The sequence below is a fragment of the Heterocephalus glaber genome, unplaced genomic scaffold (genome assembly GCF_053883595.1).
Source record: "Heterocephalus glaber isolate CG9 unplaced genomic scaffold, H.glaber_assembly_v1.0 deba00001531, whole genome shotgun sequence".
Classification (NCBI taxonomy): Eukaryota; Metazoa; Chordata; class Mammalia; order Rodentia; family Bathyergidae; genus Heterocephalus; species Heterocephalus glaber.
Window position 1 is genome coordinate 13,860,045 of NW_028258329.1, and position 26,218 is coordinate 13,886,262.

The window sequence follows — 26,218 nt, forward strand, 5'->3', positions numbered from 1 at the left end:
TATTACCCTACTCTACCCAATCGGGTTTTCTCCATTAACCAAGGCCAGAAGTGCCAGGATGCCATGCCACCACCAGGTGGATGGAATTCCTCCTCTGCCTGCTGCTGTCCCGCCGTTTGGGTATCCAAGTCAACCTCTCCTCTCTTGAAGCCAGCCCAGCCTAGAGAAGTCTCCCCCTGAAGGGGCACTGCGTATGCATCTTAACATTTTAAGAGTCAGGTCATTCATCTGGTTGAAGTTCCGTTTCACTTTCTTCTAAAATCCTTGGATGATTGCAAGCAAAAAAAAAAAAAAATTATAAGCCCATGCCTTCGTCATTCCTGGGATTAAAAGTTCTGCTGTCGTTTGCCACATGTGAATAATACACTCTATTAAGCAAAAGTTAGTCTGAGGCAAACAAACTGTTAAACTGGCAGCTGCTGATACACTAATTACTTCCTTTTACAGACCCAGTTAGGTATATGCTATAGTACAGATCCATCCACATATATTTCATTCATGAGCTTTTTGCATGTTGGTAACTGTCTAAATATTTCGTCAAATTTCCGAAGGATGTGCCAATAAATTGACCCACAAAACACTTGTCCCTTATCACCAAAACTACAAAGTCCATAGGCACTATCTGCAAGTGTGCATTATTAACTATCGACAAAATGAGAATATTTTATAAAATAGAAAACAAAATGTGCTTCTGGCTCCAGAGTATGCTTGCAGCATACAAGTTATGCATGCACAGGGCAGAGACAGGGACTGAACCCTTTCATCTCAGGAGCAAAAGAAATGCATTTGGTTTCCAAGAGCACTGTGATTCTGTCACCCCAGGATCACAGCTGTGTTTGCGGAGCCCCCTCAAAACCATATAACGCATGTACCCAACCCCAGAGACCAAATAAGCACGGTTTACTCCTTCCCTTCAACAGCAGGACCCCTGAGAGACTGTGTAGGAACGGTGTAAGGCTCTCGGCTGCGGCTACGGCTCTCATTAACATTAACCCGAGGCCAAGAACGAGGGATTCATGATAACATAAGGATGCGCGTCTCTATCACTGGATGTGGTTTTCCAACAGCACAAATCTTGTCTGAATCTATCTCCTTCAAACTTCCTGCCTAACACTCAAAGTCTATGACATTTAATTCCAGTTTCAAGTCAATAGCCAAGTAATGATTTAACACTATCAACTCTGAAACGTCTTTCCTGTCGAACAGGACAAGTCTGAAAAGCAGGCGGTAGAACTCAACTTGGGACCACCTGAGCGGGGCAGGAGAAAGCAACAAAGTAGACGCTTGACAGTGCTGAGTCATTACAAGCCTTTCCCTCTGATATGCTGGAGACCCATGGGCCGGCTGAGCACCAGTAAGCATTTTCTGGAAGTGAATAAAATAGATACAAATTGTGCACAATGATGCAACCCTCTAGTGGGTGAGGGACTACAGTGGGGAATTCAGCTCTAACAGTGGGCAGCAGGAACTACACAAACTCTCAGCCGCTCTCCAGGTACTCTAACTTTCTCCTTTCTCCCAGACGCTGAAAGAGGGCTCTTGGAATGTGGATTGGAATATTCCCCCTGGCGCTGCGGCTCAGGTAAGGGCCACCCTCGGGCCCTTTTACTCTAAGCTGTAATTGGCGGATGGAGAAAGAGCTCAGAGAAAATGATGCATAATGGATTTGTTCTCCAGGCGGATGGAATGGAGAGTAGAGGACACAGGATACTAACTGGCTTTTCTTCCCATGTGCAGGTCACCTGAAAGCCGTGATGCCTTCCTCTCCAAGGAGGCTCGCGAACTCACCATCTGGCCCCGCTTTCGAAGGGGAGAGAAGTGGCTGCACGCCCACCTGCCCGCCGCCTGCCTCCCCCCTCCGCCCTGGCACCCCCAGCCCCGCCAGGCGCGCGCGCCGCCGCCGGCATCCACGTCCCGCCCGCTGCCGCTCGCCCGGCAGCTCCCCCGCTGCACCACTCGCCAAGCTCCGCGCCCGCGGGCCGAGGTCCTGCCCGCCTGCCCCTCCTCGTGCCGGCCGGCAGCCCGCGAGCCCGGCCGGGAAGAGGTCCGTGGCGGAGTTGGCCCGGGGACTCACCAGGTAGGCGCCCACCGTGCCCTGCGCCAACATCAAAGCGCACTCGGACACCAGGAAGATCTTGATGTTGGAAAAGCAGGACACCTTCTTTTTCTTCTTCTTGTTCCTCTGCGCCTCGTCCCCCTGCAGCTCGCCGCTCCGGCCGCCGCCCGACGAGCCGCCCGGCTTCTTGCCCTGCATCCTTCCCCCGCCGCCGCCGCTTTCCCGCTCGCCCCGGGTGTCGCGGCCGCTGCCGGGCGGGGGTGCGCGGAGCGAGGCTGCGAGTTGTCCCCGCCCCGGGCCCGCGGCGGCCGCCCCCGTCCTGCCTGCCTGCCTGCCTGCAGGCGCTCGAGCGGGGGAGGCACAGCTTCTCGCCGCCGCCGCCGCGCGCGCGCCCCCCGCCTCCGCCTCCCCGCCGCCCTCCCCGCGCCTCCTCCGCCGGCCCGGGCTGTGCCAATCACAGCGGCTCCTCGCGCCGCCCGCCGCCGCCTCGCCTCCCGCGGACGCCCGCCGCTGCCATCGCCGCTGCTCCTCTGCCCCGGCCCGGGGCCCGGTCTCCGCGCCGTGCCCGGCCGCGCGCTCCTTGCGGCCCGGGCGCCCCAGGAGAGGCGCGGAGGGGAGGGCTCCGGGCGCTAAGCGCGGCCGGGGAGGGTAGGGTCCGGCCGCCGGGAGAACTGGAGGGAGGCGGGATCCTAGCGGAGCGCAGAGTCGGGGTCGGAAGGGGAAGAGTAGGGAGGCGCTGCCCGGCCCCTAGGGGGCGCTGTGGGGCACTGTGCGCGGTGCTCAAGCGGGGCACCCAGGGCGTAGAACGCAGCCCCCCTCAGGGGAGGGAGCTACGACCTAGTGCATTGGCACTAGGATGGAGAGGGAAGGTTGCTTCCAGGAACCGAGAGACAATACTGAGAACCCAGGAAGGGCTGGCGTGCACGCTTCCCCTTGACCCGGGAATTCTGAAGCCAGATGTTGCGCCCTGGGGTTTGGGGCTCTGCCAGAGGTCAGAGCTGCCTGGGGCTTCTCCTGCCGGTCCCGGCCTCCACTCCCGAGATCGGCAGCACCAAAGGGGCGAAAGGAGCTGAAACACAGCACAGTGGAAATTTGATTAATCCAGTAGGAGCCTCGCACACTGGAGGTCGCCCCATCCGCCGGATCCAGGGGGCTGCACAGTTGCAGCGACCCCAGCAGAGGGCCTTGTCCAGCCCTTCAACTGCCTGGAGCTCTTCGGGAGCGAGGAGGAGTGGGGTGTGAAGGATCGGCCAGCTGCCCCCTCCTGGCATTGTGGTCCCGGCCATCGTGCTGGGCCCTGGCCTGAATGCCCGGCCGCGGGCAGCGCCGTCATCAGCCCTCAGCCTCAGCATTTCCCAGGAGTCTGGGCAAAGCGCACTGTGGATAGGATCTCCTAGTGCCCAGCCACGGCCCTTTAAAGCTCCTAGGGAACTGGACAGGTACCAGGAAACACTCAGCAACTTCTGCCTAGGGAGTTAGGAGGCCCAAGCGATCCTTCAGAAAGCCTTTCCTTGGTAATGTGTAAAGGAAAATGATTCACTTTCCTGGGCTCCTGTGTCCCAGCGTCAGCCCAGCACTCTGGAAGGCTGAGGCAGAAGGTTCACAAGTTCAAGCCCCACCTGGGCAAATTGAGGGACCTAGTGAGATCCTGTGTCGAAAATTAAAAAAAAAAAAATTAAGTGTATAGCAATTAATACTACCATAATTTTTACTTTCTCCCAAAGAACTTGATTGAGAATAGACAGTGTAGTGGTAGGGGTATTATTTGCCCATGCTGTTTGAATATAAACTGCCTCATCCTTTTGTGGGTCCAGACATGATCTCACCCAGGTTTGGTGTTGCTTTGAGATCCCCACCACTCCCATCTAGGCCACCTCTTATCTGAATTGCTCCTCCACAGGTCTTTTCCATCCTCCCCACCCTGTGACCTCACTGGCTATGTCCTTCCCAGTCATTGGAGTCCTACCCCAGCCCCCACCATTGCTAGATCCAGCTTTGCTATGGAGTCTTCAGTCTCAGACCTGGTCCCTACCCATCACTCTGGCATTGTTGAGGTCCCTCATCCTGAGAAGACCCTCGATGAGCTAGCTGTGTTTCCTGCCTCTGTCACTGCAAGATGCAGAGCTACGCTGAGATTTTCAACTTCTCTCTGAGCAGGGATCCTATTGCTATTGAAATGTCATTCACAGTGCATTAAAGTCCTCAAGCCTTTATCTCCATACTTCATAATAACAGGAGCTAATGCTTATTTTGTTCTTGCTCTTGCCAGGCACAGAGCTTCTTAGCGCTTCACTTTTATGATTTGATCCTAGCAAAAATCTTCTAAACTAGATGCCACGGCATCAGCCCTGTTTTACAGATGAGAAAACTGACGTCCTGAAAGTTTGACCTGACCAATGTCAATTATCCAGTAAAGGTTTCAAAGGGCAGCCTTTCATCAGTATGTCCACCATCACATCCCAGGTTCTTAATAACTACTTATATATTATCTCACTCATCACCTGGTGGCCTGTCTGCTGGGGAGGGTGGCTTCATGTTGTTCCTTTTTTAGAAACAGACTCAGAGAGGGGTAGTGGCTAGTCTGATGTCGCACAACTAAGATGGGACAGGACTGGAATCCAAGCCTAGCCCTCTACCCTTTACCACATTGCTTCTGTGCAGTCTGAGAGGGAGGCAGACTTTTACCACCCCCCCCCCAATTTGACCATTTACTTTAGGTTTTAAAATTTAGATTCTTTAAAGAAATCGAACACATTCGGCACCAGAGAGGATTTAAAATTAGGATTGTAAATTCTTCCTATAATTAACCCTAAACAGCCATGAAAACAGTGCTGCTTCAGAAGCCTTAAGAATCATCAGAGGCCGCCTAGAGGCAGTAAGGCTTCAGCCTTGCAACAGTCAGAAGGAAGAAATGAGCGTATTCAGTCCCTTCCCTCTTTGCTAGCTCTGTCTTTACTCAGAGATCAGGGCTCCGGGGAGGGTAAGGGGTTCAGGAGCACCAAGTGCTTCTACTTGGCAGTCCCCTGGTTGGCCATGCAAAGGGAGAAGCAGATGAAGAGCAACTGTCTTTGCATCTGTACCACATGCTGATGCTCAGACGTTTAGCTTCTGTATTTCAGCCGAATCCCACACACAAGGAAATCTGGGCTGCTTCAACCCCTTTGCTCATCAGAAACAGCAGCACATGGCTTTTCTGAACTCATAGCAGGGAGGTGGCAGGAACTGAACCTGAACTCACCTCACCTTGAATTGGTGAGAGCAGGTAGAAGGAAGGGGACCTCCTAAGATCTGCCATGTCCCTTCTTCCAACCAGCCTCAGAAAGGGACAACCAACATCTCTTGAAGAGAAAGGCAAATGGACCTTAAACCCCACCCAACACCTGGGCCAGGTGACCTTAGATATTGCCTTGGAGAAATGCTGCAGCCTCCCCTTCCAGGCTGGGGCCTACTCCATCCTGCCCTTCTCTAGTGGTGGGTGGTGAATTTAGACATTTGTCAGTTATCATACGGTAAATGCCTGCAGAGCCTTTGGAATTATTTTGGGCTCTCAATTACCTTTCTGGGCTAGATAACTTTTCAAAGTTAGATGAAACTATTTCTAACTAAGCCTGTGGTTCCACAGTTTCTTGCTTTGTTGGCTACTAGAGGTATTCCAAACATTCAGAAGTGACTGAAATCCAATCTAGGGAAGCCAAAAGAAGACTGGAAAATAGAAACATACACTGAGTTTTGATTCCTAAAATATTAATAAGCTATAGGTAAATGTTTAGCTGGAGAGCTTTTCTCCCTCACTTTAGAAAGCACCGTGAGTTTATTTCTGTAGAAGAGAAGTGGGTTAACTTCATGGTCGTGCAAGGAAAAAAGAGGCAATGCCTTCCACTGTTACTGGGCCGTGGCAGGATTTCACAGCAAGCGGTCTCAGTGTAATTCAACACAATGAGAAACTGTTGTTTGAGTAGTTCACATGAACCATCTTCTGCAAGCTTCAGTTTTGTTCACAGGCAAATACAATGCTGAAAAATAAATGCAAAGAATGATTTCTGATTGTCACTGGGATGGAAAATAGATGCTTAGATTCTCATCCTGGGGATGAGACTTTTTCCCCCTTTTTTGAGAATGCACCAATCATAAATTGTGTCCAACCAAGGGTAGAATTGAGGCTAGGCCAGCTTCTTTGGCTTGAAATTAATATTTGGGCTGAGCCAAAGCTTATTTCTTTCCCTTAGACTTTTGTGCTCCCCACCCCCATTTCCCAATTATCTTGGTCCATATGCCTTTCTATCATATAGCCACTGTCTGCTGCTCAGTATATTCACATTTCAAGTTCCATATTTTAAATTATCTCTCTTAATTTGAACATGATCTACAGCTCAGAAAGAAAAAGGGTAAACATCAGTGTGAATGCAGTTTTTTAAAAATGTTGAATCCAAAATCCAAGTAGAAGAACAGAAGAAAGAACATGAGTGGAAATTGGAGGAATTGATATAACTAGGATTTGGGGAATGTGTTATATTTATGGACAATTAGTTTTGAGGCAAAAGAGAAGGGATAAAATTAATAAACATGTACCAGTATTAGTGCATTTTGGGAGCTCATCATTGAGTCCCTTCTATTGCTATGTATATAAATAGAATTTGTTTCTCCAATAGGCTCTTTGCATCTTATCGGTAGAAAGAGTGCTTCACTTTAAAACTGAAAGATCATTTGTCCCCTCATAGTGCCCACCAGGCCTCCTGCCAAGAAGCATAGGACAGAGAAAGATGCAGAAGGTGTTGAGGTTTGTGGAAAGCTTCCTTCCAGGCATTTTCTCTGGGAGCTCACTTCTCTGTCCTAGTCCTGTGACCATGCACACCCCTTCCCGCAGCAGAAATTGTCCCCGTCAGCCCTGCCCTTGACACGATGCCTCTCCTCGGCTATCTCCAAGGAAGACTGACCCGCTTTGCTCTTGGTCTGAAAATGCACACAAACCTTTGTATTCTCAGGATGGGTGCTAATATTAACTGCAGGCAAACAAGACATGAGCCAGCACTGAAGATATGCCGAAGGCCCCACAGCATCTCCCACAAAGGAAATAGGAGATGACAAGGTTGGGCATGTGCCAAGAGCTCCATTGGGTTCTCGGCTTGGCAGAAAGTGGCCACGGCTATCTGCTCTCCTAAGAGGTGGTGGACATTTGGCCCAGGCACCCTAGGTGGGCACAATGCATTAACCATGAGGCTGGTCAAAGAGAAAAGGGCTTCCTAGAGACACAAGAGAAAACCCACAAGGTACAGAACACACCAACAGGAATCCGGTCCACCCCTAAGAGTATGGGTGCTGAAGAAATCATACAAGGATGAGAGAGAGGGGAACCCCTCTGCTCAAGTTGCAGCCTCCTCCAGCTTTCTTCTTCGGTCTGGGTCTGCTTCCAGCCCTGCAGGCAGACTCCCTACCATGGTGTACAGCAAGTAGGAGGATGGATAAGCAAAACAGGACATGTCCTGCCCTTCGCCATCTGTTATGGGCTGAAGTGTGCCTCTGCAAAATTTGTGTGCTGAAGTCCTAACCCCCTCACCTCAGAATGTGACTATATTTGGTGACAGGTCCTTTGAAGAGGACACTGAGGTCAAGTGAGGTCATAGAAGTGGATCCTAATCCACTGTGACTGTCCTCATAGAAGAGGCTGTTAGTGATACAGGTGAGCACAGAGGGGAATCCAGGTGGATACAGAGGTAGTGGGCATGGAATGGGAGGATCTCCCAGCCAAAGAGAGAAGCTCACGAGAAACCAACCCTGCTGACTCCTTGATCTTAGACTTGTAGTCTCAAGAATTGAGAGAACATGAATTTCTGTTTAGCTCCCCAGGCTGTGATGGTTTGCTATGGCAGCCTGAGCAAGCTCATCCACTACTCTAACCCTCCCCCAGCCCTTCACATGGACCCTGCACTCTGACCCTATTTAACTGATAGCAGTAATGAGCTCAGTGTGCTGTTTCCTCCTGCATCCTTGGGTACAGGCTGTTCCTTCTGCATGGAAGCCTCTTCCTTCCCTTTTCTTCAATGGCTCACATCTACTGCTATCTCGGGTTTGAGCTACAGTGTCACTCCTTCCAGGAGGTGTTCAAAGAATACTCTCTATGTGCACTACTGACTCCCCACCATCTGCTTCCCCCACCACCAGTGCCAACACCTGCTCTAGCGTTAATCCCACGGCTGAGAGCACTCAAGGTCCTTCTCCCTCTCTGGCTTCTTGTCAGTGTCTTTCATTCCAATAATTCTGTCCCTGGAAGAGCCAGGCCCAGGGTGGTCAGTATGAGAACACAAGAAGAAACCCTTGTTCACTGGAGCTGCTAACAGCTGTGGCACGAAAGCAGGAAGACCCCTTAGACACTGGAGGAAGGGAGCAAGACAGTGACAGCAGCTATAACACCACAGCCAGCCAGACAGGAAGTGAGGGTCCCGCTGAGCTGCCTGCAAGAAGTGACAGCCAGGGACTTGCTGCTCAAAGTGTGATCCTTGGTCCATGGCATTGGCATCACCAGGGATGGGGAGCGCTTGCCAGAAATGCACTCACTCATAGATCCCAGCCCTGAAGTGAGAATCAGGATTTGATGTCTACCAAGATCCCTAGGTGACTCATATAGGTATTAATGAGCTAGGATAGAAGAAATAAAAACTAGGTAGAAAGAAGACAAAGAAATAGAGATTTTAAAATTGTACTTTTAAGAAAAACTGCAGCTCCGTAGCAAAAGTTACTGAAGCCCTTTTCCCTTCCAGGAAACTCACGTTTAAAAAATTCCTAAAGGTCCTTTTACAATAAGCCTGTAAATGTGGGCTCTTAACCTGTCCTTTTCATCTATAAACTGTGCTTGCTTCATCCTCAGGGAGCAACAGTATTGGTGGGCAGCAGATACCAACTTCAAACATGTAGAGGGCTTGCACTGTAACTTGACAGAACACTGAGTTCCTCTCCTGCCATTAGGTTGTTAAGTGAATTGGTCACTAAATGAGAAATTGAATATAGTATGTACATTGTAATATTCAGAACAAAGAAATGGTCAAAGGAAACCCCAACATGGTGACTTTGCTTTTATTTGCGTAACTCTTACATGCAGTGCTGTAATGTATAACAACATAAAACTACAGTACTGTCCTGTTTAATCAGTGAATGTTATAGTACTGTATAAACAAGGTATAAGGTACAAAAAAAGACACTGAGGCTCTATCAGCTGTACAAATAATGGATCATAAGTCCAAACAGTGTGCCTCTGGTAAGTTCAAGCAGTCGTCGTTAAACAGATAGGTCGTTAAAGGAGGAATATCTGTGCACATCCAAATCACCCATCTGGAAGACACCCCTTGAAAGCACCCAGCTCCTGCTCATAGTGTACCTCATGTTCTCTGAGCACTAGCATCCACCACGGAGTGTGTTCTAAAAATGTCTAATAAATCCTCCTCTTGTCTCTTACTGACATGTCCTGAGAATTCTCTTTCCCAGACAGGAGTCAGCAAACCTGAAAACCTATGGTACAAAAAGGGTGGGAGAGATTCCTTATTTCAGCCTCAGGGCCTCTCGGACCCAGCCATGATTGGGGAAAAGTTGAACAACCATTGACCTAAAGAAACCAATACAAAGTAGTGTTTTAATATTCACATTGATTTCCTTTTTCCTTGTGGCAGGGGCTTTGACAGAACAATTGGCTCCAAAGAAGGTGCTGGCTGTTGTCACTTTCATGGAGTCATCACACTGTGGAGTCCTGGGCAGGGAGCCTGGGCTACTAATGCCTAGGCTGGGGAGCTGAGGATGCGAGCTGTTGTGTTTTGTGTCTGCTGTTCTGGCAGCACATCTGAATCTCAGAAAGAAAGTGGAGATGCTGACCTTCTGGATCAGCTTCCTGGATTGCTCTCTCTCAGCTTCCATTAAAATATCTGCGAAAATCCAAATCACTGCGAGGGCAAAAGCCCAGGATCCTGAACAACAATTAATTTCTCAGGGAAATTACCCTTAACATGGGACAGATGGGGTGATCAAGAAGGAGTGCCTCTTTCCTGCATAGAAAAGAAGAGACAAAGGCTCTGCCTCCGGGCCTTGGGCTGGCTCCACCCAAATTGGAAAGCCTCACAGTCCCCTTCTGACTGCCCGAGGATGCTCACCCAGCACTCCAGTCCTCCTGGATCTACCTGTGTGATGGTAACTTCAGCAAAGCACAATGGGCCATGGTAGAATGTGGTAGGTGATTGCAGAGTAAATCCTGGATTGTAAATGATATAGGTGAAAGTAGCTTTTAAAAAATGATTATCTTGGGGCCGGGGATTTAGCTCAGTGGTTTTGCCGCCTGCTGCACAAGCGCAAGGACCCAAGTTCGAGCCCCAGTACAAAAAAATAAATAAATAAATAAATGATTATCTAATGTGTAACTTTAAAAAAATGATTATCTAATGTGTAATAAGCCAATCCAAAACTTAGTGGTTTGAAACAATGATATTTATTTGGATTGATATTTAATCTGCAATCAGGACAAAGCTCAGCAGGAGAGCTGGACTCTTGTCAGCTAGGGCAGCTGCAAGGTTGAAGGAGAGAATCATGTGAGCTCTCAGTCATATTTGCATGTTTGCTCCCTGGGCTAGGAAGAGTCAAACATCTGCAGCCAGAAGAGCTGTGTTCTTGTGGGCTTTCCATGTTATCTCTCCAGCATGGTGGCCTCGGAGCAGCTGGACTTCATAGATATATGTGGAAGGCTCCCAGTGCACATGCCTCAGAGAGGGTGCCATGCAGCTTCTATAACCTCTGGAGTCACGCAGGGATCTTACTATAGCATTCTGTTAATGGAAGCAGCAAGAAAACTCCACCTGGACTCAAGGGGAAAGAACATAGAACTCTTCCTCTTGGTGAAGGAGGGTCAAGGTCACCTTGTTGGAAGGGCCTATGGAATGGGATATATATTACTATATCCGCCTTTTGAAAATACAATCTACCAGATAACTGAGAGCACTATATTCTTGGAATCAGAGTTTCTATGCACCATTTCAGACCATGAAGAAACTATGGAATGCTTCATTGATTAGTAATGAATTCGCCCTAATTTACAAAGGACTAGTCAAGGAAGTGGGAGAAATTCATGCCATAGTCTAATAGTGTAATAGCTCATATTACAAATAGGCACCAGAAGTCAGTCTGGAAAATAGGCACCATAAATTACTCTCGTGTTTGATGTTTAAGAGGAAAAGTCTTGTAGATACAGAATGCACCCAACTTGGATAGATATGTCCTTGTTAAAAATGAGTGTATGTATATGCATTGGGGGTGGAGTAAATATACACCAAGTTTGTGAAAAATACTCAGTAACATAAACCAAGAGGCTCACTAGATTAATGAGGTAGGGAAGAAACATGCTTGTTCCGTAAAAAGTTGATTGCATAAGATAAAAAAATTTTAATTATGCTTTTTGTGTTCTTGATCAGTACTAGATATTATGTACGTTCTGAAATAAGAAGTAAAGCTTTCGACAAAATAGGTGATGCTTGAGATTCTGAGATTGAAAAAGAAGCCAACAAATAAGACTTGAGAGCCAGGAATTTAGTTCAGTCGTTCTGCCTGCCGCCTGCCCTTGCAAGCACAAGGTCCTGAGTTCAATCCCTGGTACCAAAAAAAAAAAATAAAAAAGAATTGAATTCAGGTAAACTGAAAATAAAATTATGGAATTAGAAGCCAGTTTGGATGCAATACAAACCAGAATCAAAATTTCAGGAAGTTAAATAAATACCACAGAAAACAAGTTAGAGGAGTATAAAATGATGAGAGAAGAGACAGGTGATTTGGAAGATCAAAAAATAAACTAGGAGCATGGGGTTTAGCTCTGTGGTGGAACACTTGCTTAGCTTGTCCAAGGCTCTGGATTCTATCCCCAGCAGCACAAACATTAGTAAATCTATATAGTTCGGAAGGCTCTCGAAGGAAGATATCACCAGAACAAATGCTGTTGTTTCAATATGAAGAAAAATAATGGAAGAAACAAATTTGAGCTGAAAAAAGAATGGACAATTAAAAATATCGCACCATGTTCTACACAAAATAAAGAATACTACACAGATATAATACAGCAAATTCGTTTGGACATAAAGTACTTTTTAAAATTCTGCACACATCCAGACAAAACAAATACATTCCTCATGATAAACATGAACACAGGCTGACTTGAGAGAACATCACAAGTCTAGGTGTCCCAAAAAGCAAAACAGAAGTGATGCTAGGAGAAAATGCTCATGACTCAAGCTAGAATCAAACAAAAGAAAAAAAAGCCATTGTAATCAAAAACTAAAAAAAAAACAAAACACCCACCCATGCCTTTTCTTGAAAAATTTAAAGAGGGCTCAAAACAGTGTCCCAAGACAATGAATTTGCCACGTGTCTTAAAGGAGTGCTCATTGTGTCACCTTGGCTGTCCCTCTCCTGGGAAGTGAGAACCCAAGATGGTCCCACTAACTATACCAGACACTAGTGAAACCCACAGGTTTTAAATACAGTAATCCCGAAAGACTAGGATCAGTTACTATGACAATAGGAGGCTGGCCTACGTCATGTGGGCCAAGTAAGACTTCAACACCTGGTGAAAATATTCCAGGTTGTTAAACACTAAAACCCACGAGGATAAGTGGACTTTTAAAAAAATTTAAATTGATATAAAAAGTCAAAATTATCTTAAAAAGAAAGATTCTGCCTGGTGCCCATGTGTGCCTAGGTAGACTTATGAAAAACAACCTGGGTGCACATGAGTCTTTTATAAAACTACTTAATAAATTTTAAATGATTTGCACTAAATATCAATAAAATGTGTTTAAAAGAAAAACAAAGAAGATAGAAGAAAATGTTTTCTAAAGATAGGTAGTAGAAAAAGAAATGAGTCCTTAAAAATAAAACAGTAAAGTTGATGAAAAGTTCAAGAACCTAAACAAATCTAAAGAATATAAAGGTAAAAACAGAAAACAAAAAACCTAAATGTAGAAAAGAAATAAAAAAATAAACATAATTTTCACAAGTATGAAAATATTATTTAAGAAATATCAGTTAATGGGCCAGGGATTTAGCTCAGTGGTTTTACCGCCTGCTGCGCAAGCGCAAGGACCCGAATTCAATCCCTCGTACCAAAAAAAAAAAAAAAAAAAAAAAAAATCAGTTAACAACTTTAAATGGATGTTTTCATGACAAGTTTTACCTAACCTTAAGCAAAAGGGCCATGAACTTAAAGGAAATCTTGGAGATAGATAGATAGATACGTAGGTAGATAGATAGATATTTTTATAATTAAATCTAAAAATGTCTCATCTGAGTTTTACCATTGATAACTTTAAGAATTCAGAAAGACAGAAAATACCATGTTTCATGGATTTTCTAAATATAAAACCTAATGCCAAAAATATAAAGATTCATTTTATGGAACGCATAACACTGACAAAAATAGCACAAAACAAAGAAAATAATTATTATGATTTTGTGAAGGCATGATAAATATTGCAATGATAAACACATCTTCCAAAATAAAAACCAATATTATCTTTCTCTCATGACATAGTGATTCTAAACTTTATAGTAATGAGTAACCAGTAAAAAAAATTAAGAACATATGAAAAAAAGGAACGCCAGGGATTTAGCTCAGTGGTTCTGCCACCTGCCCCGCAAGCGCAAGGACCCAAGTTTGATCCCTGGTACCAAAAGAAGGAAAAAGGAAAAGTGAAAAAGGAGAATCATAACAATTAGTCAGTAAACATATCCTTCTAAGCATTAAAGTATAAGCAACAGCAAGCAAAGCAGAATGGTACTAACTCCTGAATTAGCAGGCAGATTGATGGAATAGTGCAATCAGCCCTGAAACAGACTCTAGTATACATCCCAGCCTAACAAGGGAAGCACAGCAAAAACTGGGAAAGGAAAAAGTTACTCATCTAATGGTTGGGAAAGCTGATGAACTCAAATGATAGTTTCACCATGCAGTAGCTCAAAACAAAAACAATGAAAACAGATGGATTAAAGGAACCACACCGATAAAAATGTAAGTAAGTAATTAACAGATCACTGGTGAGGGAAAGATATTGGAACATAAAATGTAATGCAAGTAATTACAAAGGAAAAACTAGATATATTTCACTATTATACAATTAAAACTTCTCTACATGAACAAGAATCACTCACAACAATCAAATTACAAATGAAAAAAAAGTAGTTATAGCAACAGGGCAGAAGGATAATACGATTAAAAGAGCACACAGGAAGCTCTCCTACAAGTCGATAAATAAAACTTGAATAGTCTGAAAGATGTGGGCAGAGGGTCCTGAAAATTTAAAGAAATACAAAATCCAGTAAACGTTCAAAAATATTCATGTAACTAATCAAATACCAAAAGTACAATTACAAGATGCATTTGTTCATTCCCCAAAATGGCAAAACACTTTTGAAAGCAATTGTTCTGTGCTGGTGAAAGTTCTGCAAAACAGCTCCCAAATACATTGCTGCCTGAGGTAGGAATCTGAAAAACTGGCCTCTTATTGGTGCTATCTACATCGGTCCTCAAGTATTCATTTCTTCTGCTCACTAATTCCCCTGCAATGAGTGCAGCCTAAGGAAATAATCAGGGACACAAACAAAAATATAAATGCAATGCTTTATTAATGCCTATTGAATAATTATTTATAATACTGTAACGCCAGAAAGAATATATCTTCATTAATAGAGGACTTGCAAAATTACATTACATTTTCAAGAAAAGACAATTTTAAATCATTAAAAATATCTTCTAATGGATGGAACTAGAGATCATCATGGTAAACAAAATAAGCCAGGTTCAAAAAGACAAGCATCACATGTTTCATCTTCTCTGTGAATCAGGGTGGGGGGAATGGCAGGAAAGTAGAGGGGAGACTTGGAGGAGAGAAAGGGAAGTGGGGACGTTGGAGAGTAAGGGATGGGTGCTATGGTCAAAGTATGTCATATGCATGCATAAAAATGCCACATAGGTCTCATTATTCTATATACTTAATATGCACTAATAGAAATAATTAGCAACTTTTTAAAGAATTTTTTTTCCCAGAGCTCAGGATTGAATCCAGGTTCTGTCCATGGAGCTACATCCCCAGCCCTATTTATTTATTTATTTATTTATTTATTTATTTATTTATTTATTTTTGAGACAAGAGCTTGCTAAATTTCTAGACTGCCCAAGCTGGGCTCCAACATGAGATCTTCCTGCCTCAGCCACCCAGAGTGCTAGGATTACAGGTGTATGTCAATTGCCTGGGTAAGTGGGCAACCTCTAACTGGGAAACATTTTTCATGCATTCTCTCTTAGCTCAAAGGGAAAAGGACAAGCTGAGCTGCTGTCAAAGCCAAAACCCATCCTGCTCAGGTTTCTTTGAGTAAGAGATCAGATATGAGTCCAGCAGTGTTCTCTACTTCCCAGCTCTTAACTCTCCATGCAAGTGAACTCCCATTCCCTTGTCCAAAGCCCTCTTCCTAAGTGTAAAGCTGGCGTGTGGCTCTGGAGACAATCTCCCAGCCTGCCGAGGGAGGCTAACTAGTCGTGACCTCTGTAAGCCTTGTGGAGGTCCAGGCGCCTTGCAGGAGGTGTCACCCAGCCTGGAGTTAAAGGTCAAGAGGGATATGCTTAAAAATAGAAGAAACCAGGCTTTCCAACCGAGCTGAGCCAGGAAAGAAAGGTGCTCCTGTCCCCGCAAAGGTCAATTTGAAGAGAACTTCTAAAGTACCCACTCTTCTTCCTTTATGTTCTACATTCAAATGTGGTGGAAGTCAACAACTAAGAAGCAGAGACTGTTGCTAGAGGGAATAGGGACAAAAGGAAATGCACAGTTTCTGCAAAACCGAATCCCAAATACAGAAGAATCTAGGACCAATGTGCCACCATCCAGAACAATTACTCCACAGGTCAGCAATACAGGTATTTCTCAGGGTGGCAAGAAATCACCTGGGATGACGCTTGAACTTGGAAGTCATTGTGATAGAGTTGTGAGGTGACAGCAAGTGTTGAGTCTGCAAAGGTCAGCATGATGTGAAAACAAGCACAAATAAGCACGAAAGCAGATTCAAGTTATGGCTGGAAAGATGAAATAGGTTAGGTACAGGCTACAGTCATTTGTTGTATTCATATATTAGAAAGTCTCAGAAGTTGATAAAATGCCAGGTTATAAGAAGAGTCAATAGTGTCAGAAACTTACCCTCGAAAAGCAGCATTTTCAGAGAGAGAGAGACAGAGACAGAGAGATGGAGAGACAGAGATATCGAGAGACAGAGAGAGATGGAGAGACAAGGAGACAGAAACAGGCAGAAAGAGATGAGAGAGACAGAGAGAGAGAGAGAGAGAGAGAGAGAGAGAGAGAGCTATCAGGAGGCCTGGAATACCAGTTATGACAGAAAGCAGAGATGCATTCAAAGATGCCACAGACAGTGCTAGAGACAAAAGAGCCAGCTCAGACATTTTGCATTGGCCAAGTTATAATCTGAACATCAAAAGGGGGTATTAATAATTGTGGTTAATTGAAATATGATGAGTTTGTGAATGGTCATAATTTCATAATGATATTCAGAAAAAAAGTTAATATAAAGTATACAAAAGGTAATTAGGATGAAGACAGAAATTTAGCAATAAGGAGATATGCTTAATTTTATTAATCTTAATGAGGATGTTAATATAAATTGACATTTTGTTTCTTCTATTAACTCTGCTTGGTTTTAAAATACAGAAATGAAGCTAGTGTCTATCTGCACAAGTAGAAAGGGAGAAGTGGCAGGGAACGGTGAGCTAGCTAAGTCACCTTGGAAAAATATACAGAAGTTCTACAAGAAAAGGAGGGTCTTATAAGTACCAGGGGTCACACACAGAACTTGAGAGAGAAAAGGTTCAAAACTGTTTCCCAAGACAATGAATTTGCCAGGTGGTTTAAAGGAGCATGCTTTGGGTCATCTTGGGCACCTCTCTGAGGAGGTGAGCCCCTAATGGTCCACTAACTAGTAAGGCTGCCATAGGTTTTAAATAACAGCAGCCCACCTGCCCTGCTTCCGAGATGACAGGATGAGGGCCTTCATCGGGTTGACCAAGCAAAACTTCAACACTCAATGGGAAAATGCAGGCCATTGAAAATGAAACCCAATGGGAATAGAATAGACTGAAAAAAAAATTAAGTCATTGTAAAAAGTCACAACTACCTTGAAAAGCCCGTTTCAGCCCATTGTCCATGCTTTGCATCTGGGCAGTCTTGGGATAGGTAACTTGGGCTCATGTCCCTATGAAGAATCAGTAGGTCAACCAGGTGTTATAACTGGCTGCCTGAGTTGTTTTTCCCTTTCTTTTGTTCTAGGTAAGAAGATACAATCTTGGAAAAGTTTCTGGTTAAATACCGTTGTAATCCTAGGAAGTATAAGTAGTATTAAAATTAAAAAATGGGGAATAAAACAAGATGTTGATATGTTAGAAACGGGGGCAGGTATAAATACAGTATTGCTCCTTATAATCATTATATTTATGGGTTTTGTTTGTCATTTTATGTGCTTAGTGTGCTTAAAGGAATGTCAGGGAAAATAGGGACTAAAATTTTCCTTTAAACCAAATGACACATCATGGATTTTTTATGAGCCTTTTAAGGTGAGTTTCCATTGTGGCTTTGGGAGCAGAAGCCAAATTGCAGTGGGTTGCAAAGTGGATAGAAGGGCAGAGGCCAGGGTAAAAGTGAGGGAAATATCTGGGGAGCAAAATGTAAGGGGGGTCAAAAATGAAGCAATCAGGATTAAAAGTTTAGGACAATATTTTTTTAAAATGTTTGTTAAGTGTGTGACAAACAAAATGTCAAGATGTTAATCGCAGCCAGGATGGAAACTAAGAGGACCATGGGTCCCACAACTGCTTCTTTGTAAGACGATGTCTGTGTGCAAGAGAGGCAAGAGATTGTGTGAGAGGGGACCCCCGAGTTCACGGAGGCGAGCTAGCTTGCCCGGAGGGAATGACAAGCATGTCTGTCTTCCAGACAGCATGGATTTTTTTTATCCATTCTCCCAGGCTGTGTGGGTGGGATGCTTCTCTCCGGACAAACCCACACATCTGTCCTCCTGCCCAAACCACACCTGAGTACCTGGCATTTGTGCCCCAGGCCCACTTCTTTCTCTCAGCTTCTTTGACTTTGCAGGGGCAACATTTGAGGGTGGGTTTGGAAGGGAAACTCTACACCTTGTTGCTTCAGCTGTGGCCTGGGGACCTGCAGCAGGGTATGTTACCACCTGGGCGGTCCTAGACATGCAGCTGCTCAGGTTCACTGCATTGAGAGCCTCTACTCATGCCTCCAGCCCCCAGTGCACACAGCATGGGAAACACATGAGTGTGTTCGAAAAATACCAATCCCTTGTCAAAGATGAGGTGACTAAACTAAAATTGAAATGGATCAAAGATCTAAATATTAAAACCAGCTGGAAGAGAGCTTAGGTAGAACTCTTGAGGACATTGGTGTAGGAAAAGATTTCATGAACAAAACCTCAGGTTCACGTGAACTAGCACAAACAATCAACAACTGGGATCTTATCTTATTAAAAAGCTTCTGCACAGCAAGAAAAACCGCCAACAGCATGAAGAAACAACCCACAATGTAGGAAAAAAATCTTTACCAGCTGTTCCTCAGACAAAGGTCTACTATCTGGAATCTATAAAGAACTTAAAAAAATCAGACCTCCCAAATTTAAAGACCCAACCCCAAAATGGGCATCTGAAATGAACAGACATTTCTCAGACAAAGAAGTAGAAATAGCCAATAAACTTATGAAAAAATGTTCAGCATCACTGGTCATTCGAGAAATGCAAATGAAAACAACACTGAGATTCTACCTCACTCCAGAAAGAATGATTGCTGTAAGAAATCAACCAATAACAAATGCTAGCAGGGATGTGGAGAAAAAGGAACCCTTCTCCACTGTCGGTGGGAGTGCATAATGGTGCAACCACTGTGGAAATCAATATGGAGATACGGCAAACAACTGGGATTAGAGGTCCCATTTGACCTAGCTAATCCCCCTGCTGGGTATCTTCCCAAAAGAATTAAAAGAATCATACCACAGCAATATATGCCCACCCATGTTTATAGCAGCACAGTTTGCAATAGCTAAATCATGGAAACAGCCCAAATGCTCATCAACTAGAGATTGGATAAAGAAAATGTGGGTCTTTACTACTCAGCCATAAAAAATGAGAAACTAGAGACATTTATAGCTAAATGGATGCACATTGAGGCCAAACTCTTATGTGAAATAAATAGGACACACATGTGTAAATACTGAATAGTTTCTCTGGTGTGAGAAACTGAAAGTGTAAATGAAGATGAAAATGTATAATAGATAATGTGAAATAGGAAGACAAGGGGCAAAGGGGAAGGGGAAGTGGGAGGGTAGGGGAAAGGAAGGAAGGGAATGAAATTAATATGAGAAAAGGAAAAAATGGAAACAAAGTCTTTGTAAATAGGGAGGGATGGAGGGGTTGAAGGGAGAGCAGGGGAAGGGGGAAAAAATGAACCAAGATATGTCATGTAAAGGTACAGATTCCCAACAATGAATGTCAGCATATTGTATACCTAAAATGTACCAATAAAAGTAATGAATTTTTAAAAATACCAATCCCTAGTTCTCACTCACTCACAGCCCTCAGATCATGAGTTAGTGAGTTGTTTCCACCTTCTTCTCCAGTCTGTCCTGGGCATCAGAATTTTAAAAGTGATTCTTCCAAGTAACTTACTGTCCAACAAAATAGTAAAGTTTAGCTGAGTGTGATGGCCCAGGCCTGTAATCCCATCACCCTGGGAGGCTGAGGCAGGAGGCTCAAAAATTCAAGCCCAGCCTTGGCAATTTAGCAGAACCTTGTCTCAAAATTAAAAATAAAAAATAATTTTTAATAAAACATAGGTTTGCACTGGAGCGCGGTCCAAAGGCCCTGGATGCGATCCTCAGCACAAAACAAGAAAAAACAAACAACAAATTTGAAAACAACCATCTAATATCTCCTAAAGCTCCAACACCAAGCTCCCTTCTTAACTATGTGTGGCCACTTTCAGGCAGCTAGCAGAGGACAAAGGAGAAAGAAAATAATCTTTTCTCTCTTTGACCATGATCACAGGCAGGCACAATCAGATGTTTTCCTCTTCAAGGGTCTTTTGCCTCACACTTTTTCAAAAACATTAAAGCCAATCAATTATCTGGTGAGTGTGTCTGTTCCTGGCATCCCCAGAGCTGGTGAATAGAGCAGCAAGTCTTCACCTGTCCCCATCTCCTTTGAAATTCCAGTGTGCATTTCAGGCTGGAGAAACAGCACTTGTGTACTGGGGGGAAACGCTTTAGTGTTTGTTTCCAAACTTCAAAGTTTAATCTTGAAATAAAACGTTTATTTTTTTCACATAAGCCTACAGGTTTTCCCAGGTGAGAGGGACAGATTTAAGTTTAATCAAATTGAGGGAACATTATTGGTGCCTGCCAGTTTTATCTTCTTTTCTCTGAAAATGTCCCGAGCTGCAACGGCTGAGTATTTATTTGCCTTCGTTTTGAACGGAGAGGTAAGATAGCACATTTTTCACAGCCTGATGTTGACAGTTTAAGTCAGGATTTTACTATTTTCAGCCTTCCTTTGCTTTTCTTTTCAAGCCAAACCAAATACAATGATTTGATCTAATTAGTCAATGGCATTTTTAGTTAGGGTTCTCCAAAACACAGAATCAGTAAGATACATATGGAGAAAGAGATGGGAAGGGATTTATGGTGGGAATTGGCTGCCTTTATTATGGAGGCTGAGAGTCTCGCAATAGATAGCCCACAAGCTGGAGAACCAGAAAAGCCAGGAGCATGGCCTGGTCCACATCCAAAGGCCTGGAACCAGGAGAATTGATTGTATAGTTCTCCACGAAGCCTGGCACTGCTGGTGCCAATGCTGGGGTCCAGATGCCAGAGAACCTGGAGTTCTGGTATGAAGGAGAAAGAGAATGGCATCTTGGCCAGAGAATCTGCCCTTCCTCTGCCTTTTTGTTCTATCAGGGTCCCCAGCCAGGCTGAGGGAAGATCTTCCCTCTCAGTTCAGCAGCTCACTGGTCAGTTCCCTCTGGGAGCACCTCAGACACAGCTAGGGCAGCCTAATCACTGTGGTCAAAAGCAGAACTCCTGGGCTTCCCTTACAGCAGAAGATGGATGGGCCCCGTGCCTGCTGAAGCACTGAGAAAAAGTAATGTTTTACCATTCCTCTGAGTATCCCCTATTCCAGGCACCTGACACCCCAAATCAACCATCTCAACTATTTCTGTCTTAATCCATTTGTACTGCTAAAACAAAATACTGCAGACTGGATAATTTATAAAGAACAAAAGCTTATTTCTCACAGTTCTGGCAGCTGGGAAATCCAGGATCAAAATGCTAGTAGGTGGTCTGGTAAGGTCAGCTCTCCTCTGCTTCCAAGGTGGTACCTCCTGGAGCTTCAGAAGAAAGGGATGCAGCTGAAAGGGCAAATGGACTGAATGCTGAATAAAGTTCCTTTTATAAAAGCTTTAATCCTATCCACATGGAGGAGCCCTTATGATTTAATCACCTTTAAAGATCCCACCTCATGATACTGTCACATTGGCAACACTTGAAGTTTGGAGGCAACACATTCAAACTATCGCAAGTATAGACCTTAACATGAGAAGGAGGAAGAAGAATAGAAGCAGACAGGAAAAATTTTTAAAAATCCTTCAATGTCAACAAACAGGGCATGTTTCATATCTGTGATACAGAGCAGCTAGTAAGTGCGCCTTAATTACTGTTTGAATGAATGAATTAATTAGTGGATGATCTGTTAAACTGCTGTCCAGTATGCTGTTTCAAAGCCAAAGGCTCTTTTGTGAATGAAGTAATCACAGCAGCATAAAGTGAGGGAAGAGAGAATGTCTGTGTCACTTTCCTTATTGCTGAGACACCATACCCAACACCCACAAGTTAAAGGAGGACAGGTTTATTTTAGTTCATGTTGTAGAAATTTTGGTCACTGCATGATGAGTGACATGGTGGAAGGAAACCTACTCACCTCCTGGCAGCCAGGAAGCAGAGCACAAAAGGTAGAGCCAGGGAAGGAGGCCACGCCTCCTGTGGCTCAACTCCTCATGCCAGGTCCCTCCTCCTAACCCAAGCCGGCTGTAGGATATCTATAATCTGCTCACCTTTCACCAGCCTTGCCTCTGAGTGCCTGCAGCTTGGGGTGGGGGTGGGGCATCCAGACATAAACCATACAGAAGATAAGGAGATTGATTTTGGGAGAATAATTATCTACCTGTGGTCAAGATAAAATAAAATTAAGGGCTATCTGGTGAGAAGTTGCCTACCTCTCCCACTTAACATAGATATGGCTTATTACAGAATGTGGCAGCACTCTGTAATTCTCCTGACTCCCTGAATGTGTCCCGATCCCAGCAAGAAACCTACAAAGGAGCCTCATGAACTCCGTATTCCCACCTACCCCATACACACTGACCTCCAGGTCTGAGTGTCTCACAAACCACATGTCGAATAGAGCAAAAACTAAACGTACACCTGGGAATTCGTGTGTTTCGGTCATTTAGGATCAGAGAGCTTGGTTGAAAGGAAGAATGAAACATCTTGTCTGGATGAACTATCCTATAATTGGGCACTTGAACTGTCTAAGAAAGTTGACAGCACTTCATCATTTACTTTTTTTTTTTTTTTTTTTGGTACCGGGGATCAAACTCGGGTCCTTGTACTTGCGCAGCAGGCGGTGAAGCCACTGAGCTAAATTCCCGGCCAACTTCATCATTTACTTTTACCAAGAAACTCCTACAGCAGAACTCCAAAAATATAAGCAAGGGTGCACTTATTGTTTGATCTTATAACAACTGGGATTTTAAACCTCTGGGTTTAAGACAGCTCAGTAAGAGCAGGGAAATCCCTGGGTGCCCTTTGCTGCAGAGCTACACATATGAAAGATGTAAACTGTGCATTTTAGTTTTATATTTATGTTTTTGAAGTCGCAGAAGAACCTTTGGAGAATTGCTGGGTGGACATTGGCTTGTGCACTGATTTAGAGGATTGCCAGAAAGCAGCAGTGTCTTCTACACACTAGCTGGAAATGGCCTACATGAAACTTTTCCAAATTGTACTTTATTCTCTGATACTGTGGGTTGTTCCCCTGTCTGGCATACTCAGCCCCTGGAGCTGAGGCTGATCTAGAAAAGCAATGAGAAGGAATGGCTTTCATACCTCCCAGTGCAAAAAGGCGTATCGATAGTGGTAATTTGTTGTGTTACAGATCTGCCTGTCAGTTCTCTTCGCATGGCAACAGCGAACAGAAAGAACTCCACGTTTCAGAAATCATGGGTGGGAAGTATAATCAGAGGTTGGAACCCCACTCATTTTTTAAAAATATGATTTAAAAAAGTAGTTTATAACATGAATCTATCCTATTTCTACTTCAGATTTCAAGAAAAAGTGATTCTTTGAAAAGATATAATTTTTCTTTGAATATTAATACATGGGAAGATGGCCATCCTAATGGAATTTTCCACCTGTATCAAATGTTCAGCCGTGGGTGATTTATTCCAGCTCCCAGGACTCAGTTTACATGTCATTGATCATAGAGGCCTTTGATCTAAATCAGGTCACCCTCTTGTGCTTCCTGGTGGTGTTCTGCACTGTTTTCCACAATTTTTATAATTACAATCATTGTATTTTATAGAACTCAATGTGCTGATGATTGTAAAATGAACATTATTGTATATAACTCTAAGAAGGATCAATAAAACAAGGTCAAGGTGGGGAATTATCAAGAGATTTCCCCCAAAGCTTGCCCAGCATGCAAGGGCTGGTAGAAATGAAAGGAACCCATAGAAATGGACAGCAAGAAAACCTGCCAGCGATGGCCTGAGGGAAGGAGGAAGAAAAGTTTCTCCCAGTGACTCGAACCCGGTGGTGATCACATGGCAGATTTGTGTTCTGAAGCCCAACCACAATTATGGTCCAGAAAACTTCAAGCAGAGAATGTAATTTAATGGGCATCCCATGTTGGCAGTAGCCGTGGTAAAAAAAAATGATGCAAACACGCTCTGGAATAACTTAACTCTCTTCCAGGATAACTTGGTCACAAGACCCACTAATTGTGTAGCACGTTTCCATACAGGTAAGCTGAGATGTTTAAAATCGATGAGATGTGGTGTAATTTATTTGCACGGCTACTGCTTTGTGTCAGGTTCACAAGAGGGTCAGCATCTGTTTTATTGCCTCCTTTGCCCTGTTGTGTGCCTACACATAGTGGACATTCAATAGATAGGAATGGAGTGAATCAAGGAGTAAGGTAAATCCTTGAGCTTTACTCCCTGACTCATTAGCTTTTTTAAAGTTCCAGCTCTATTTACTTATGTGTGTTGAATGAGTTTTTAATGTAATGGAAAGGATATTAGCACTGGATGTTGGGAGCTCAGATTTGGGCCTTAGCATTCTTCCTGATTAACTCTACGACTTTAGGCAAAGGCTCTAAGCTTTCCGTCACATTATTTACCTCGCTGTAATACGGGACTATTGTATTCGGTATTTTCTAGGGTCCCTTCCAATTCTAATTGACTGTGATTCAACTATATGAAAAACATAATAATGAAGCGAACAATGGGACATTCATCACATCTGTTACCGTTGACCTCAGCTCAGGCTGTAGAGACAGATTTTCTTCTCTAAGAAGGCTGCATTTTTCAATGAATAAGAATCCATGAAAATGAAGCTCAAGATTTGGCCCTCCCTCCTGCTTAGAGTCCTCAGGTCTGAACCTGAGCCTCCTCTGTCTCTCTCTTTCTCTGTTTTAAGCCCAGCCTTCCTCTCTGATGGTTATCAAGCAAACCCTTTAAAATACAGCTATGCATGGACCTACAGACTATCAAATGTCTGGGAAACACCTCCTCCAGACATAACTGGGGGGCCCTGAGAGAGCCCTGGGAAGCTCACACTCAGCCAGCACCTGCTTCTACTTTGAGGCATAGACAAGGTGTGGCAGCAGTGTCCTCAGGAGAGCTGGTCCTCACTTCTATGGCTGGGACTGTGCCAACTGCTCCCTGTGCAGTTGGAGATGCAGGACTCATCCTAGGTTCCTGTCCATTCGAGAGAAGCTTTCCTGACTGTGTGCTTGGATTCCACTGTGGATGGAGACAGGGTTGAGAAAACTGAGCTTCTTTGGAGGACGAGAGGGATGCTTCATTGGTTAATAGTGAGATTTTTTAGCCAATAAGGAGGCTCATCCGGACAAACTCTCAGGCCTGGAAGATGGATCCAGACACAGGTTCCAGATGACACCTAAGTCCTACTTCCCTGGTGGGAGTTAGATTTCTGGACTGAAATAAACATCCCTGGAGCTGGAGGAGGGCAGCAAAGTTTATTAGGGGAAGAGTGCACCCAATAAAATGTTAAAAATTAAAGAAATATGTGATTTTATTCTTTGTTGTAAATGAAGCACCAACTCCAATATAATCCCAGGGAACATAGGTAGGCATATACCACGTCTGGAAAAAGGAGAATGTAAATATCAGCATGAACGGGACCAATAGGGAAAAACCTGCCCATCTACCCAGTGTGCTGTGGAAAGAAGAAAAGGGAGACATAGTGGAGGCAGGAATCCAGACTGAAATGTAGTGAGCTCGTTGCTCCGGGCCAGTGACTAGTGAGGGCCACATAGGACACATGTCCGGGCAGGCGGTCTTCCTGGTTTCATTCATATTTCACTCTTTTCTCTTCTGCATATTTAATTTACTAAGTTTTTTTAAAGATTTCAGCCTATGAATGCTTGCAAGCTGTTGCCAATCCCTTTGCAATAAAGAGAAATATGCAATCGCAGGAAAATATGAAAATGGAGAAATAATCTTTATCTAGGCTGAATCCGGATAATTGTAAGGTCTTTAGTTTTAGAGGAAAAAGCGAGAAGACTTCTTGAGCTCATTTTGAGAATTTAGGAAGTATAGTAGAACCCTGGATGTTTAATTTAATTTAATTTTTTTGAGAAATTATGCAGTGTGTGTGTGCACTTGTATGTGTGGTAGGGGAATGACAGGCATGGAGTTGGAGCTAAGGATGTTAAATATTACACGGGACTGAAAGTGACAATAATGTATTCCATATATGCTATTTATTCCTTATTAG

General features: G+C 44.0%; 2 protein-coding genes across 5 annotated transcripts in view; one reads left to right on the plus strand and one right to left on the minus strand.

Moving 5' to 3' along the window:
- Slco3a1 (solute carrier organic anion transporter family member 3A1) overlaps positions 1-2,422 on the minus strand; it is a 318,089-nt gene extending 315,667 nt beyond the window's left edge. The window contains exon 1 of one of the 4 annotated variants that reach the window (XM_004852723.3): positions 2,075-2,419. In XM_004852723.3, coding sequence (XP_004852780.1) covers positions 2,075-2,254 — 180 coding nt within the window. In that variant the 5' untranslated portion in view covers positions 2,255-2,419. Of the gene's footprint in view, positions 1-2,074 lie in introns of all 4 variants that reach the window. The other 3 variants (XM_087188354.1, XM_004852722.3, XM_087188355.1) reach the window with 3 other exon arrangements.
- Positions 1,256-20,678, plus strand: LOC147824874 (uncharacterized). The gene is made up of 3 exons (XM_087188356.1): positions 1,256-1,582; positions 1,738-2,077; positions 9,715-20,678. Exons 1-3 carry the CDS (start codon positions 1,545-1,547, stop codon positions 9,721-9,723), a joined length of 387 nt encoding a protein of 128 aa, XP_087044482.1. The 5' UTR covers positions 1,256-1,544; the 3' UTR covers positions 9,724-20,678.
- The last annotated feature ends 5,540 nt before the right edge of the window (positions 20,679-26,218 follow it).